The sequence below is a fragment of the Ictalurus punctatus genome, chromosome 29 (assembly GCF_001660625.3).
Source record: "Ictalurus punctatus breed USDA103 chromosome 29, Coco_2.0, whole genome shotgun sequence".
NCBI classification, from domain to species: Eukaryota; Metazoa; Chordata; class Actinopteri; order Siluriformes; family Ictaluridae; genus Ictalurus; species Ictalurus punctatus.
In genome coordinates, this window is record NC_030444.2 from 3,775,943 (window position 1) to 3,793,183 (window position 17,241).

Consider the following 17,241-nt stretch of genomic DNA (forward strand, 5'->3'; position numbering starts at 1 on the left):
CCGCTCACGCTTCAAGCTCGCGCTTCTTGTTTCAGAGCGCACTGCATGCTCCAGCGCTTTGCGCAAGGGGAGATCATGACAGAACCCCCCCCAAAGGCACTACTCCTGGAGCGCCAGAAAACACTCCCTCCCCTGGCGGTCCTGGCCCTCTGGGCAAAATATCTTCACAGCCCCTCAGGTCCCGAGTCAGGCATTGTCCCACAGATAGTAGGCTGAAGAACAGGCATGAGGCTGGGGAAGGTTCAACCGGGGTCCCTAGGCAGCACCCAGGTGTGGGAAGCTTGATCTTCAGCTTCGGTGGTATAGGAAGGCAGAGCGACATCCTCAGCAGAACAGGAAGGCAGAGCGACGTCTTCAGTGGAACAGGGAGGCTGAGCGTCGTTCTCCGTCGACTTTGCAGGCTGAACTTGGTTGGCCATGTCAGCAGACTCTGGCATGAGCAGAACTTGATTGGCCGTCTCATCGCCTTCAGACAGGAACATGGCTGGAGAGGCCGTCTCATCAAACTCTAGCAGGAACTTGACTTGGGAGGCCGTCTCGTCGACCTCAGACAGGAACATGGCTTGGGAGGCTGTCTCGTCATCCTTCGACTGGAACTTGACGTGGGAGGTCTAACGGGAGCTCTACAGATGAGACCACCTTGTGGGTCTCATGCTGGAGCTCTGGGGAGGAGGTCGTGTCATTGAACTCTGCAGGTGAGACCACCTCTTGAGTCTCAGGCTGGATCTCTAGGGCCAAGGTCGCCAAGTTGACCTCCAGCTGGAGCTCTGCTGGTGACAACACCTCGTGGTTCTCAGGCTGAATCCCTGGAGAGGAGGTCATCACATTGACCTCTGGATGGAGCTCTGCAGGTGAGACCACCTTGTGGGTCTCAGGTTAGAGCTCTGGAGATGAGGTCGCCACGTTGACCTCTAGCTGGGGCTCTGCAGGGGAGACCACCTTGTGGGTCTCAAGCTGGACTTCTGCTCTTGCTCACTTATGGAGCCATTTCTGGGTATGCCAGCTGTTTTTGAAACATTCCCGGGAGCAGAAATATGATCCGTGGATCCCTAGTTTAGTGCACGTTGGACACTGTAGGTTGCTTCTTTACTGCAGCCCTCGGACTTACAGGTCGGTGTTACCTCCCTCGCCGGCCTGATGACCTGGGGCTGGGGCTGAGCTGTGGAGACCCTCCTGTTGGCCAGCTCCCTCTTGTAATATGAGATGAACGTCTGAGAGGGTTCATCCGTTAGGCAGGGCCTTCCTAACATTTTCTGCAGGTCAGGTCTGAACCCTGGACATCTGAACACCTGAACTGAATGTTTTACCAACTGGGTTACTTGGCCAAGCTCGCTGGCCCCCCTAGTAATCAGGAACTCGGCCCAACTGCGGGCTGGGCCAGTGATCCGGGACAGCAAGATTCTCCAGGCGTGAAAAATAAAACTGCCATTGTAGTAGTTAACATTAGTGATACACCTCAAAGCCATCGAATAAATACTAAAAGAAATTAAGGGTGAAACACAAAACAGCTGAGTACAATGAAGCTACATAAAGGAAACAACCACTGACAATACAGGGGTGGAGACAGGACATAAACCATAAGAAAACATATGTGTTAAAAGTAAACAGAATCAACGTCATTCGTATGTGGAGTGATACGAGTGTTACTCTCCAATCACAGCGATTTTCGCGATCGCAGAAATGAACACGAAATCAAGCTAACGCCACCGCAATATTCGCCGGGGCTTGGTGTTTTCTCGAAATGACCGCAGATTTTCCGTACATCCGGAACAAGACGTGTCATGTGACGTCATCGCAACGCGCGTTCAGCCAAAGCCCTCTTCAATTCACACGAGTACAGCTAAAAGGTCTCATTTACCAACAAACATCACCGCGGAAGATGCGATCCAATTCAAACATTTTGACAAACGCAGCAGTAAAACCAAGCATCTATTCCCGCAATAATCACAAAAAAAACCCCCAACTCTGTCAAATCCTACATGGACCTGATTGTTTTTATTTATTGAAAAAACAACACCTGGTATCATTTTTATCCATTTACAGTTACATTTAATATTGTCCATGAAACTTCTGATTTCACTTACAGTATATTACAGTAGTTGTAAACTGCTACTTCGGCAGGCTTTAACGCAACGATTCGTTCTATACATTCGAAATAAATTCAAACTAAAAACTCACAACACCATTCTGAATAGATTATTGAAAAATCTATACCTATAATCTAAATCGCTCTTTATTTATTTTTTAAAACATAAATCATATTGGTGACCATCATACAAGTCTCTGAGTCAGTTAGTCAGTCAGTTAGTTAGTCAGTTAGTCAGTTAGTTAGTCAGTTAGTCAGTCAGTTAGTTAGTCAGTTAGTCAGTCAGTTAGTCAGTTAGTCAGTCAGTTAATTGGTTAGTTAGTCAGTCAGTTAGTTAGTCAGTCAGTTAGTCAGTTAGTTAGTCAGTTAGTTAGTCAGTTAGTCAGTTAGTCAGTCAGTTAGTCAGTTAGCCAGTCAGTTAATTGGTTAGTTAGTCAGTCAGTTAGTTAGTCAGTTAGTTAGTCAGTCAGTTAGTTAGTCAGTTAGTCAGTTAGTTAGTTAGTTAATCAGTTAGTCAGTTAGTTAGTCAGTCAGTTAGTCAGTTAGTTAGTCAGTCAGTTAGTCAGTTAGTTAGTTAGTTAGTCAGTCAGTTAGTTAGTCAGTTAGTCAGTTAGTTAGTTAGTTAATCAGTTAGTCAGTTAGTTAGTCAGTCAGTTAGTCAGTCAGTTAGTTAGTCAGTTAGTCAGTTAGTTAGTTAGTTAATCAGTTAGTCAGTTAGTTAGTCAGTCAGTTAGTCAGTCAGTTAGTTAGTCAGTTAGTCAGTTAGTTAGTCAGTCAGTTAGTTAGTCAGTTAGTTAGTTAGTTAATCAGTTAGTCAGTTAGTTAGTCAGTCAGTTAGTTAGTCAGTCAGTCAATTGGTTAGTTACTTAGTCAGTTAGTTAGTCGGTTAGTCAGTTAGTTAGTCAGTCAGTTAGTTGGTTAGTTAGTCAGTCAGTTAATTGGTTAGTCAGTCAGTTAGTTGGTTAGTCAGTTAGTCAGTTAGTTAGTCAGTCAGTTAGTTGGTTAGTCAGTCAGATATTCAGTTAGTTAGTCAGTCAGTTAATTGGTTAGTCAGTTAGTCAGTTAGTTAGTCAGTTAGTCAGTTAGTTAGTCAGTCAGTTAGTCAGTTAGTTAGTTAGTTAGTCAGTTAGTTAGTTAGTTAGTTAGTCAGTTAATTAGTTAGTCAGTCAGTCAGTCAGTCAGTCAGTCAGTCACAGTTAGTTGTCATTACAGAAACAGTAATATGTTAGAACGAGCGCATCACGCCTCAGCGTCAGGTTTTATTCCTTTACACAGTAACACGCACTACATTCAAGAAATCCAGCAGTTTGAGCAATTCTCACATTCTTACATAAAATTCTCAGTGGTCAACGAATAATGCGGTGTGTGTGTGTGTGTGTGCGTGTGTGTGTGTGTGTGTGTGTGGCCTGATGCAGTCTTTACGCTGGATTAGCCCTACAGCTTCAAAGCATTTCAGTTCTGCTCCATTTAGCAACCCTGTGGAAAGCACAGTGTGTGTGTGTGTGTGTGTTTGAGAGAGAGAGAGTGTGCGGACACACAATTGTCTATCTGTCTGTCTGTGCATGCTGCAGATAAAGGGGAGTGTGAGTGTAACAAGAATTGTGTTTTGGGGTAAAATGCCTCGCTGTTATCTCTACTTGTATTTTAGTCCTCACACACACACACACACACACACACACACACACACACACACACGCAAATTTGACACATTAAGTCAGATTATTTCATAAACAAATATTACACTCTTGGATCCCAGTTTCTTTTTTTTTCTTTTTTCTTTTTTTACTTCACTCTGTTTCTTTTGTGGTCTCAAATTGAATATACTCACACACACACACACACACACACACACACACACACACACACACACACACAGAGTGCTACTGTAACTGGGGCAGAATGATTCAGCCAATAGCCACATTAGCCTGCAGCAACCAGACAGACAAACGACAAAACATCCTTCTATCCCTCTGCTACAGAAAGAGTGAGCGAGAGCTTATAAAGAAAGAGTGAATCCTAGTGGGAATAAAGAATAGATCGAATGTTCTCTGTTTTTTTTTTTGGACGAACTCTTGATTCATCACTGATCTGTAGTGGATTGTAAAAGAATCTGTTGTGCTATAATGATCTGTTTGTTCAATCTCGTCAATTTAAACATGCTAGTTGTTAGCACGTTTGCCTCGCACCTCCGGGGTCGGGGGTTCCATTCCTTGCGTGCTTGCATGCATGCTTGCATCTCCCTATGCTTCGGGGGTTTCCTCCGTTTACTCCGAATTCCTCCATCAGTCCAAAGACATGCATTGTAGGCCGACTGGCATCTCTAAATTGTCCGTAGTGTGTGTGATTGTGCCTTGTGATGAGTTGGCACCCCATGCCCTGGGATAGGCTCCAGGCACTCCCCCGTGGCCCTGTGTAGGATAAACGGCACAGAAAATGGATGTATGGATGGATTTCAAATGCACAAAACACAGCAATATCTAGTAACCAAAAACCCAAAAGTGTGTTCTCTTATATTTTTGCACACACATCCAGGAGACAGAGTTTCATCCGTGAGTTTGACTTCATCTTTATTTTGCTCGGTGCAGTGTTTAAATGCGAATGCATTTGTGCTGCACTGTACTGGATCTCGCTCAGAATAATCAAGCTTATTAATATGCATAGTAAAAAACAAAAAACAACAACAACAACAAAACTTCCTTCCAGCAGACAGATGGCGGGATTTGAAAAAGAGAAATGCGCCACAGTATTGAGGTGATTTTGCGCCAGCAAGAAATATAGGAACCAGTTGGTCTATTTAATGGACTTTCCACACTATATACAATACATATATATAATATACAATACATATACAATATATATACACACACACGCATGCACACACAATGGACTTTTCACACTATATACAATATACATATATATAATATATAATACATATACAGTATACTCTCTCTCTCTCTCTCTCTCTCTCTATATATATATATATATATATATATATATATATATATATATATATACACACACGCATGCACACACAATGGACTTTTCACACTATATACAATATACATATATATAATATATAATACATATACAGTATACTCTCTCTCTCTCTCTCTCTCTCTATATATATATATATATATATATATACACACACACACACATGCACACACAATGGACTTTTCACACTATATACAATATACATATATATAATATACAATACATATACAGTATACTCTCTCTCTCTCTCTCTCTCTCTCTCTCTATATATATATATATATATATATATATATATATATATATATATATATATATACACACACATGCACACACAATGGACTTTTCACACTATATACAATACATATACAGTATTATATATGTGTGTGTGTATATATATATATATACACACACACACACACACACACACACACACATATATAATATAGAATGGACTTTTCACACTATATACACACACGTGTGAGTGGAAGAGTTGCGAGAACTCTGCTGAGATACTGAACAATGGCGGCAACCTTGAGCTTTCAGGCTTTACCGTACTTCAGCTTTCACTCAGTTCCCACTGAAGTGTTTGTGAGAAAGGAATGGCTTTGTGCCATTCGCCAGGATGGTGGTGAGCGTTCTAAGAGGAGAGCCAGCATTTCAAAGAATCTAATGACTTGAAAAGCACTGGTTGTAAATATCTAAAACAATTTTCCATTTGAAGGGACAGATCAAGCGAAATGCTTCTGACAAACTCAGAAAAACATGAAGTATATACAAAGTATATATATATATATATATATATATTTCAGCTTTCATTTCCTGATATTTGCATCTAGTTGTGAAAAACAAATCTCTCTATTATTGACTCGCTAGTAGCAAGAAGAGGGTTTATTTAAAGGAACACTTTTTTTGTCATTAAAAAAAAAAAAAAACGTTTATAGACATAGATTCCTGTTAATGTGCTGCTAAGCGTATGCTGCTAATACGCTTCCTGATGTTAGCTGACATTCGCTAGCATTTCCATTAACGTAGATGGGTGGAGGTCTGGGTCAGTAACATTAGTTAAATAGCTAAATGGCTCATTTTCAAAAGGTCTCGAGTCCAAATGTATTTACCGGCTTGACACTGTTCACACTGAAATGTACTGCATCGGGTTTTGTTATTTGGATGAATGAATATTTCATTTCGAGACTTTGTGTGGAAACATTTAAAAATGAGTGTGTGCTGAAACAAAGCAAAATAAATAAATAAATAAATAAATAAATAAATAAATAAATAGCGAGCTATTACCTAGTTTTATTTTGTTGCCGTTAACCAAACGACTCATCGAACAGAGTAAGTGTTAATTTGTTAGGAAAGAATATAATGATGCTAATTCCTAGTAGCGACTCAGTGCAGTATCTGGTGTCATGTTAATGCAAAGCTAATGGTACTTTATCACAGCGGTTGGTTTGCTACATACCGCAGTTGTAACTTAAGATAGATTTCTATTTTGCATATTATTTATATCAGTATTATTTTAGAATTTAAGAGCAAATCTTTCACTAGAGGTGTTGTTTTGTTTTTTTTTAAATACAACGTGCTCAGCTCGGTTAGTTAGTGCTATTAGCATTTCTCAGCAGCAGCATGTCAGTTAGCAGTTCATAGCCACATCACTTAGCTTTGTTGCCTGTGAAATGAAACCACTTCCTAAAGGGAACTGGCCCCATGCTATGGTTTCCATTAACCATTAAAGTGGTTACCATTACTGTTAAGTACCATTAAAGGAACATTTTTTCAACAGTGTTAAAAATGAAGGTTTGTGTTTGGTTACAGGTCGGATGATTCTTCCCCCCCTACAACAACTGTGTTTTTGTTTGCAATCGCAAGAATTGTTGAAGTGTGTGATTTCACTTCATGTGTCAGTGACCAGGTATCACAACTGCTGGAACAGCACATGCACTGTAAACACACTAACAAGCAGGCAGCCTAGCATGAAAAACTAGCAAGCAGAGAACCAGGAAGGGTTTGTGTCTTGTGTGGGTTTGTGGTGCTGAAATACACATCATCACTATACAAACTCTGCCCAATAGTTTCGCACGGTCTTTCACGGTGATGTCTGTTGGTAAATGAGACCTTTTCGCTGTACTCGTGTTCGTCACATGACGCGTCTTGGCCCAAATCTGCCGAAAATTTGCGGTAATTTGGAACCGGCTCCTCTGAATATCGAGTTCATTTCTGCGATCGCACAATCGTGGAATCCTCGAGGGACTGATTTATGAGCCCTGCGTCGATTGCAGTTCGGCTTTACGTGTTCTGAGATGCTTATCACCTCACCAAGGTTGTAAAGACTGGTTATTTGAGCTACAGTAGATTTCCTGTTCGCTCGAGCCAGTCTGATGTCGGGTTTTTTCCCCGCCCTTATCCAGAGCGACGTACATTTATCTCATTTACACAACTGAACAGATGAGGGTTAAGGGGCTTGCTCAAGGACCCAGAAGTGGCAGCTTGGTGGTGCTGGGATTTGAACTCATGCCCTCTCTCCAGAAGTCCAATGTAGCTCTTAACCACGAGCTACCCTTTCCCCACACGATTTTGTATAAACTCTAGCGCATGAACAACCATGCCACAGTCAAAGGCACAAATGCATCCCCCCCCCCCCCCCCCCCCCCATCGTGATGTTTGATATGAACATTAACTGAAGCTCTTGACCTGTATCTGCATGTTTTTTTACTCTTTGCTACATGATTGGCTGATTGGATAATTGGTACAGGTGTTCCTACTATAGTGGCCGGTGAGTTTACATATGAATTGGTGCAATAAGGCTGCTTTTTTTCTTTTTAAACATAATTCGCAGTAGTGTACTGATTGTAATAGGAACATTTTAATAACCTGGAGGCTCTAAAATGTTCTCGCATATGAAGGTTAGATATTTTAATATCCCGAGCGTATTATCGTCTCTCGTATTTAAACGCTGTTGAGACAGCACCTACTTTCCTTAATGTCCATTTATTAGTTTCAGGTATATTACGCAGTTTAGACCTGACATCATTGGAAACGCTCTAACTCTTTCTTAAAATTAGTGCTTTTTGTGCTTAGGTGTATGGCATTGTTTAGCTGTAGAGCGTGTGTGTGTGTGTGTGTGTGTGTGTGTGTGTGTGTGTGTGAGAGAGAGAGAGATCGCCCACGTCCTCATTTTCACAGTGTTGCATATTCCCTGTGGAGCTGCCTTTACATAGACAGATTTAAACCTGAGCAGATAGACACATGCTGTCCAGGTGTGTGTGTATGTGTGTGTGTGTGTGCATGTGTGTGTGTGTGTGTGCATGTGTGTGTGTGTGGTGGCAGACAAAGAGAGAGCGAGGGTAAGTGAGAAAGATATTAATGGCTTGGCCAGATGGAGAAGATGTAAGTGCTTTATGGCGAGTCTGGGCATTATGGGAAATCCATCCTCATTGTGAATTTCAGGCGCCGGATGGGTGACACCGTCTCCTCGGGCTGTCAGAACGAATTTCACTTATCGCATACCGTTGTAATTTGTTTATTTTGTTTTAAATATACTATTTGCATATCCAAAGGTAAAAATCTACATCTTAAAATGTTCTACTTTCAGGTCATGGTTTACTAAAAGTACGCAAGTATGTAAAAAAAACAAAACGAAACAAAAACAAAAAACCCATGAAAAATGTGCAAGCAGGTTTACTGACAAGGTCTACAGAGAATTATGTCTTTTATACGAGCAAATTGGGAAGTCTTGCCCGTTCTGCATTTTCACCTTAATGATTAGCTTGCAGTTTGGGCTTTCATATCATATCATATCCTACCATATCATATCATAAACCGTTGTGGGTGGAAACTGTGTTGTTCTTTTTTAAATAAGAAAATCGCAACGGGACATAAACTAAGCAGTGAAGGAAGACCGGCCGTGATATTAGACGGGAGGCTACAATCGGACATCCGTCAATACCTTGACGCTAAAACTATTAGTGTCGAGCAGTGCATTGTGTTACACCATCTCATCGATTGCGTAATAAAAACGATGTGGGGCAAACTATTATACACGCACTAACAGATGGATAGACAGCTGCGTTGTAACCGTTTTGTCCAAACAAGCGACAAAAAAACGACGACTTTTATCAATTTGAACAGTGTGTGCTTAGTTTATCTACTTTTATTTCTCCTCCAAAGAAAGGGAATACCGATAGATAGAGTATATAATCCGTCTTGTTCATGTTGATTGCACGCACAATTGTATTTCACTTTCGTTGACGTGACACTGATGATGTTTGGCCACGTCAGTAGTCTGGGCTAGAAAGAAATCAGCCCCATCCTCGTTTCTTCATTCACGCATCTCTGTGTAGTTTTCTTACATCCACTGGTGATGCTGTTGTGCTTGGTTCCACATAATCAGCTTTAAAACATTAGTTATCAACCAGTAATCTGATATGGAGGCTAAACTTGAAACTTTGCACCGATCAGCCATAACATTAAACAGCTCTGACCCGTCGAGGCGTGGACTCCACAAGACCTCTGAAGGTGTGCTGTGGTATCTGGCACCGAGACGTTAGCAGCAGATCCTTTAAGTCGTGTAAGTTGCGAGGTCGGGCCTCGATGGATCGGATTTGTTTGTCCAGAACATCTTACAGACGCTCGATCGGATCGAGATCTGGGAATCCGGAGGCCGAGTCGACACCTTGAACTCTTTGTCCTGTTTCTCAAACCGTTCCTGAATAATTGGATGCCAGGATTCAAGGTTTCCCAGCAGAACATTGCCCAGAGCATCACACTGCCTTCTTCCCATAGTGCATCCTGGTGCCGGCACTTCCCCAAGTAACCGACACACACGCACCCGACCGTCCACATGATGGAAAAGAAAACATGATTCGTCAGACCAGGCCACCTTCTTCTATTGCGCCATGGTCCTGTTCTGATGCTCACATAAATAGGTACTAATCACTGCATATCGGGAACACCCCACAAGACCTGCTGTTTCGGAGATGCTCCGACCCGGTCGTCTAACCAGCACAATTTAACCCTCGTCAAAGTCGTTCAGATCCTCACACTTGCCCATTTTTCTTGCTTCCAACACGTCAACTTCGAGAACTCACTAGTAAATCCCACCGCTTGACAGGTGCCATCGTAATAACGTAATCAATGTTATTCACGTCAGTGGTTTTAATATTATGGCTGATCAGTGTATAGTGTTTTAGATTTGTTTGAATGGACTTATCCACACAGTTAGAAACACAAATCCCAAATGGCTCTCTCCTAACTGTATCTGGTCCTTATATAGAGAAAAACAGGATAGCATTGTAAGCACTGCTCTGAGGTTAGCAGAATATCGGTGGTCGCCCTGCCAAAAAGTATGTGATTCATCTAAACGATTCATTCGATTTTATAGTCGTGTTAGGGCAAATAAATCACCAAACTGTGCAGGACACCATCTCTGGAGCTGTACGTAATGCACTGTAAGTCTAATAGACCTCGAGCTACAATGCGTGGAAAAAAACAACATGGATGCCTCCATGTTTGTCGTTTGTTACCAACAAGCTAGCAGTGAGCTGTGATGAGTGATGTATAAACTGTTCATCAGCGTCATGCAGGAGATTCAACAAGCCAAGGTGTCTGTATGTTCAATCCGTCTAAAGCGAATACTAGTGTATACAGCACGAATCATTTAAAGATGAAAAGTGGACTTTGTTTTGAGGCCATGCTGATTCGACGTCACTCGCTGAACTCGGGGTCGAGGAGACCGTCCCAAGTTGACGGGCAGGAACTCTGAGCTCTCGCCAAGTTTTCTTTGTTTTTCCAAGTAAAGTGTGCAATGTTACATAATCCAGAATGTAATTATCTTCCCTTCGAATATGTAAATATGATCATCAGAATAGTATGCACACAATAAAATTAGTTCTGACAGCTCTAGTGTGTGTGTGTGTGTGTGTGTGTGTGTGTGTGTCACTTCTGTCTATATTTGTCTCAGTTTCGTTACTCGTCTCTAGGGCACTGCAGCAGCCTCTCATTTCATCTCCCTCTCTCGCTCTGTATTTTCTCCCTCCTCCAGGCGATGGTGGAGACGGTGAATAACCTGCTGTGTGGGCGCGCTCAGCCTGCGTGGAAGGCGCTGTCAGTGATGGATCAGCTGCGCTGTGCCACCATGCTGCTGGACACAGTGGAGACGGCTGCCTTCATGCTCGCTGACAACCTGCTCAAGACCGACACCATCCAGGAGAACACTGACAACATCCGTATGTCTATATCAGCACACACATGCATAGGCTTACACCACAGCTACATGAAATACTTGTTTTTAACTGGCTGGTAAGGTTTAAGGCTTTCATTCCTTTTATGACACAATTCTTGAATCTGATTGGTCGGAAGGTGTTGATTCGTTTTCTATAGCAGCAGCTCTGACAAAAGTTCAGGTCAGTAGGTTTATATTAATACACGTTGTATATTAATACAACTGGGTAAGAGAATAGAGGTCAGCCGATACCGATAACTGAGTCGGGCGGTACCTACCTGCCGATAACCGATTAATCAACCGGTAGTTTTTAAAATCGATACTGAATGAAAACATAACACTCAAAGCAAAATACTGCTGAACTTTATTACAAAAATAAACAGTACCGTGAAAATGTACTGTACTTTTTTTTAAAAATGAAATAAATAAATAAGTATTAATATATTACTAATATAATAAATATTAAAGTAAATAAAAGATATATACATTCAAACTGAACCAAAAAAATAACACTCCAAGCAACAAATAAACACAGAGACGTCTAAAATGAATCAAAAAACACTTCAAATAACAAAACAATTAAAATTAGTCAGCGATGGTTTTTATTTCGCCTCTAGAGGCCGCTCTCGTGACGTATAATAATAATGACGGAGGACGCTTCTCAGCCGCTCTGCAGCGGTCACAACCGTGAAAAACCATCGGTGTGGATATTTGCAGATAGCTGATAGGTCCGGAAAAGGGTATCGGTCCGATCAATCGGTCGACTTCTATTAGAGACACTACGTTTAAACATATTGACTGCAGTCCTCACGTATAAAGCAAGTCAAATTCAATGAACATTCAACACACACACACACACACACACACACTGTGATAGAAAGCACATGTTCTCCAACAGGATCTGAGTCGCGACCGTTTGTGACCCATCTGTCCCAGAAACATTAACACATCAGGACACTTTTTAAAAATAAATTAAGATCCGGTGTAATGAAGAGCGGGTGATAAAATGGACAGGGGAGTTTTACGTCAAGGCCCACTAATATACACGTGCTCCGGGGTTCTGAAAGAAAGAAAATGCCAACACGCTAAAAAAAAAAAAACACCCACACCCACACAGACTGCTTGGATATTTGCTATTATCACACAGCCACCATGAACACTGGTGCTGATTGGCTGGCTAACCTTCTGACCTATAAATCCATTAGTGTGTTGACAGTAAAAGAACTCTGCATTTACAGAAGTGGATACCTCGGGTCTAGGTCTGTGAATACACACCGTAACGGGATCTTTATTCGCACATAAAGACCTGCTTACACTTTTAACCTAGATGTTCTGTATGGGTCAAAGTGACACATTAAAATTTATTTCTTTATTTATTTTAACCAAAAAAAAAAACCTTCACCTGGGGGCAAAATGAACCATGATTTTAGTCGGCGGTGCCTCAGAAAACCGTTCAGATGGCCAGATTTTGTAGTTCTGGAATCTAGACACTTTCCTCAGCTAAAATGTTCTAAAATGTGATATGTATCTCAACCTGAAGTATAGTTCTGGCGTTTTAAAGCCCTCCAACAGGGAAAAAGGGAGAAAATCATTTAAAGAATTTCCAATTCCATTGAAGAAGGCTCTGCTTACTGTATAAATATATATATATATATATATACAGTATCTCACAAAAGTGAGTACACCCCTGACATTATTATAAAAGTTTGATTATATCTTTTCATGTGACAGCACTGAAGAAATGACACTGTGCTACAGTGTAAAGTAGTGAGTGTACAGCTTGTGTAACAGTGTACATTTGCCGTCCCCTCAAAATAACTCAACACACAGTCATTAACGTCTAAACCGCTGGCAACAAAAGTAAGTACACCCCTAAGTGAAAATGCCCAAATTGTGTGAATAACCTCCATGCTAGTTTAGTAGCTCATGGTTTAAGAATACCATCAAAGTAAAACCCTGATAGAGAGAAAACACGATTTTTAAAAAAAAATTAAATACAGTCGAGGTCATATGTTATATGCCGTGCAGAATCTGAAACAAAAATGTTAATCATTTAAAAACAATAAAAGGGATTGCATCTTGTTTTTTTTGTTTTTTAACGTAGTACTGCCCTGTATAAGCTATAAAAGTTCCCATACGCTCGGTTCTAAACGCTCTGTGCTGTAATGTGTCTCGTAGGCGGGATGTAAATGAGGTTTTCGCGAGGGTGATCGGTGTAAATTGTTATTATGTTGAATTCTGGGAAATATCTTATGTAGCTTCTGAATGACAGTACTGAATGAGAAAAAAAAGAGAAGAGCTTTAAAGAAAGTAATATTTTTAATGTATCGCGTTGCCTTCTTGAGCATCGGTGAACGTTTGCACCTTGTGTAATAGTCGTGTACGAGTCGCTCGGTCGCACTCGGATCTGAACATCATATCGTCGCTGTTGGAAACGGCTCAAATATGCAGAATATGCTGGAAAAGTAAAGAATGTGCAGGATCTGGAGGATTTTTTCTGAAGAACAGTCCTGTAATTGTCACGAGAGAGAGAGAGAGAGAGAGAGAGAGAGAGAATGCCGTCCCTCCCACCCTTGGCTCCCGGCCGTGGATGGCTTGTGGCAGTGGAGTCTTGGCGGTTAAGGCTCTGTGTTACTGATCAGAAGGTCGAGGGATTCAAGCCCCAGCGCTGCCGAGCTGCCGCTGTTGGGCCCTTGAGCAAGGCTCTTAACCCTCTCTGCTCCAGGGGGCGCTGTATCATGTCTGCCCCTGTGCGCCGACCCCAACCTCCTAACAAGCTGGGATATGTGAAGAAAAGAATTTCACTGTGCTGTAATGTATACAATAAAGACTCGTTATCATTACTGTCAGGATTCCAACCCGCGATCTCCCGATGTCTTCTTTCCTTGACGCTCTGAATGTGTGGCGCATTAGCACGTTTCTCGTACACCTGGTGTCTGATTACAGACTGGCAGGCTTAACGTGGAACCACGCGGGACCGCACCGACGCGCGTGCCCTGCTACGCTCCCAGGCAAGCTCAGAAAGCAGCCTAGGTGAAAGCTTCTCCACGATGTCAGATGTCAGAGTTTATTTGCTAGAAGAACGACTCGCGATTAGTGTTTAAGAAGACGGGAAAACCGAAAGTTTACAAACGTATCGTTTTGGTGCGAGTGCGACGTTTATCGCGAAAGTAGTGGACGGACCATGAAATTGAAAATTATTTCAAACGACTACGGCCGGAGTAGATTTTCTCTCTCCCTCTCACACACACACACACACACACAAATGAGATGCATGGAGCGGAGGGAAAAAGAGAATGCAATAAGAGAGTCTGAGACACAAAGGGAAGGAAAGTGAGACGGGCAGTGCAACGCAAGCATATTAGGGAGAAAGAGAGCGAGAGACGGAGAGAGAGAGGGAGGACATGAGAAACGGATGTATGGCGCAGAGCCAGAAAAGACGGCAAGGACGAGCGAGGCTGCTGAGCGGATCAAGCACATAGAAAGCATTTTAGACAGTTGTGGATGGGGGAGGGGGATATCGAGCACACAAGATAGAGAAAGGTGAGGAATGAGCGAGAGAGAGAGAGAGAGAGAGTCGAGTGTCGAGCGAGGCCTGCTTCTCCTTCAGCACTTCCGCAGCACCAAAGAGGAAATTTATTATCACTGGCAAACAATTTAGCCGCCATTGTGCAACTCAAGGCCAGTCCATGTGCATCTCATTACACAGAACAAGCTCTCAAAGGGATCAGCCTCTGGGCCTCACTCTCCTCTCCTCTCCTCTCATCTCCTCTCCTCTCCTCTCCTTTCCCCGCCCTCTTTTCTTTTCTCTTCTCTTCTCTTTTCTTCTCTTTGCTGTATTTTGTCCCATTAACGTATCGAAATGTCGAACACAAACGCGCCGTCACACCGACGTCTCTATCTTTGAACACCGCACGTGAAATGATTCCTTACACTCCTTCAGACCTTTCTTGTCTTTTACGGTTATTCGTCGTCGTCGCCTTTTCTTTTTTTTTTTTGCTTATAAATACTTGCCACGGGAACAAAACACAAGGAGAAGAAGAAGGAGAAGAACTCTTCTGTTTTGGGATCTGAGATCTTGAATCCCAAAACCGTAGCCGAAAGCTAGGCGTAATCTCGCGTCCCGAATCTCTCTCGATGATCAGTTTATTCAAATGAACCTCGTCTTTGTCTCTCTCTTTCCTACATCGCTTCAGGCTGCTTCCTCTAAATCTGGATGAACAAAGAAAAAGAGCGTTCAGAAGAATGCTGCAGTGTGTGCGTGGGTGTGTGTGTGTGTGTGTGTGTGTGTGTGTGTGTGTGTGTGTGTGTGTGTGTGTGTGTGTGTTTCGGTGCAGAATGCAGATATATTGTCTTACTCGGAGACGCTCTAAATATAAATACAATCTCTTTTACGCAGAATAAAAAGCAATAGGCAGAGCAATAAAATCAAAACGACTTTTATGTTCGATATAAAGACCACTTGTACATTAATCTCATTTGGTGTGTGTGTGTGTGTGTGTGTGTGTGTGTGTGTGTGTGTGGTGAAGAGTGGGTGGGTAAGTGTTACGCTTCATGTACAGTGCGTGTGTAAAGACTGGATCCAGCTAATTAGGTTAGACACAGCGTGAGCTTCCCTGCTGCCGTAGTGCGTGTGTGTGTGTGTGTGTGTGCGTGCGTGCGTGTGTGTGTGTGCGTGTGTGTGTGTGTGTGCGTGTGTGTGTGTGTGCGTGTGTGTGTGTTTTGAAGGGACTCTATCTGCAATAAAGAGCTAGAAGGGGTTTTATATATCTATTTTCTATATAACTGTGTTTATAAATCTCTCTCTCTTTCTCTCTCTCTCTCTCACACACACACTCCTCTCGTCATTACCCTTGGGGTATGTGAGTTTGTTCCTTTAGACGCAGCGTATGCCTGTGTGTGTGTGTGTGTGTGTGTGTGTGTGTGTGAGAGAGAGATTTCCTCACTCATTATAGAGTATTAATTCTTCAGCAGACAAGAATAGCTCAAATAAGAATAATCAGTGGCTGATACACAGGAAGTCCCATCAACAGACACACACTATGTGTGTGTGTGTGTGTGTGTGTGTGTGTGAGATAGTTTCACCTTTTCTTGCTGAAAATCGATACTGTTCGAAACTCTAAAACAGATCTGGGACCATTTAAAAATACCAACTCACCAAAACACCTGTCAAAACTGCAGGTAAGCAGATGATAAATCAGTCAATGTGTGTGTGTGTGTGTGTGTGTGTGTGTGTGTGTGTGCGTGTGTGTGTGTGTGTGTGCGTGTGTGTGTGTGTGTGTTTTGTCTTGCTTTTTGATCTTCATGAGCTGCTTCTCTCTCTCTCTCTTCTCTTGCTCCCTCGTTATGTCTTTCATTGCTTCTTAAACGTCCTCTCTTAAATAAAATCGGAAGGAATTTATTATTTTTTTAACTGCACTATCGGTGTAGATTTTTATTCTGTGATTTTAAGTCACACTGTCGTACCGCTGCTTTGGCTGTTCTAAGGATTCCATGTTGATTCGTATGCAGAAATTACACTGTACAGTTTTAAATATCTACAGATTTGACATACAGCAGGTATTCAGAGTTGAGTTACGCGTAAGTGTTGAAGTATTGCACGCATCGGCCCTCAGATGGCGCTGCGGAGCTGTTTGTGTAAGTTTGCGTGCGACAGAAGCGTGCCTCTGACCCTGAACTCAAAACCCAAGCCCATATTCCTTGCGAGATATCAGCACGAATGAGATATTAAATATCATACCACGGTCTGTCCGAATACTCGATTCCGATTGGCTGGAAATGTGTGCGTTAAAGCCGTATACGTACCTCAGGTAGTTCCGGTCAGTTTAATCGCCGTTCTTTATTAACACGCATAGTTGTCTAGTTTTAAGATGCAATAGTGTTAGATATTTACGCATTAGATATTTTCAGTAATTCTTACCACGTGAGTTTTGCTTACGCC

At 42.2% G+C, this 17,241-nt stretch overlaps 1 protein-coding gene across 7 annotated transcripts in view; it reads left to right on the forward strand.

The window, feature by feature from the left end:
* adgrl3.1 (adhesion G protein-coupled receptor L3.1) overlaps nt 1–17,241 on the forward strand; it is a 200,821-nt gene that overhangs the window by 127,448 nt on the left and 56,132 nt on the right. For all 7 annotated transcript variants that reach the window (XM_053677487.1, XM_053677481.1, XM_053677482.1 and 4 more), the window contains exon 11: nt 11,121–11,304. In XM_053677487.1, coding sequence (XP_053533462.1) covers nt 11,121–11,304 — 184 coding nt within the window. The remainder of the gene's footprint in view (nt 1–11,120; nt 11,305–17,241) is intronic.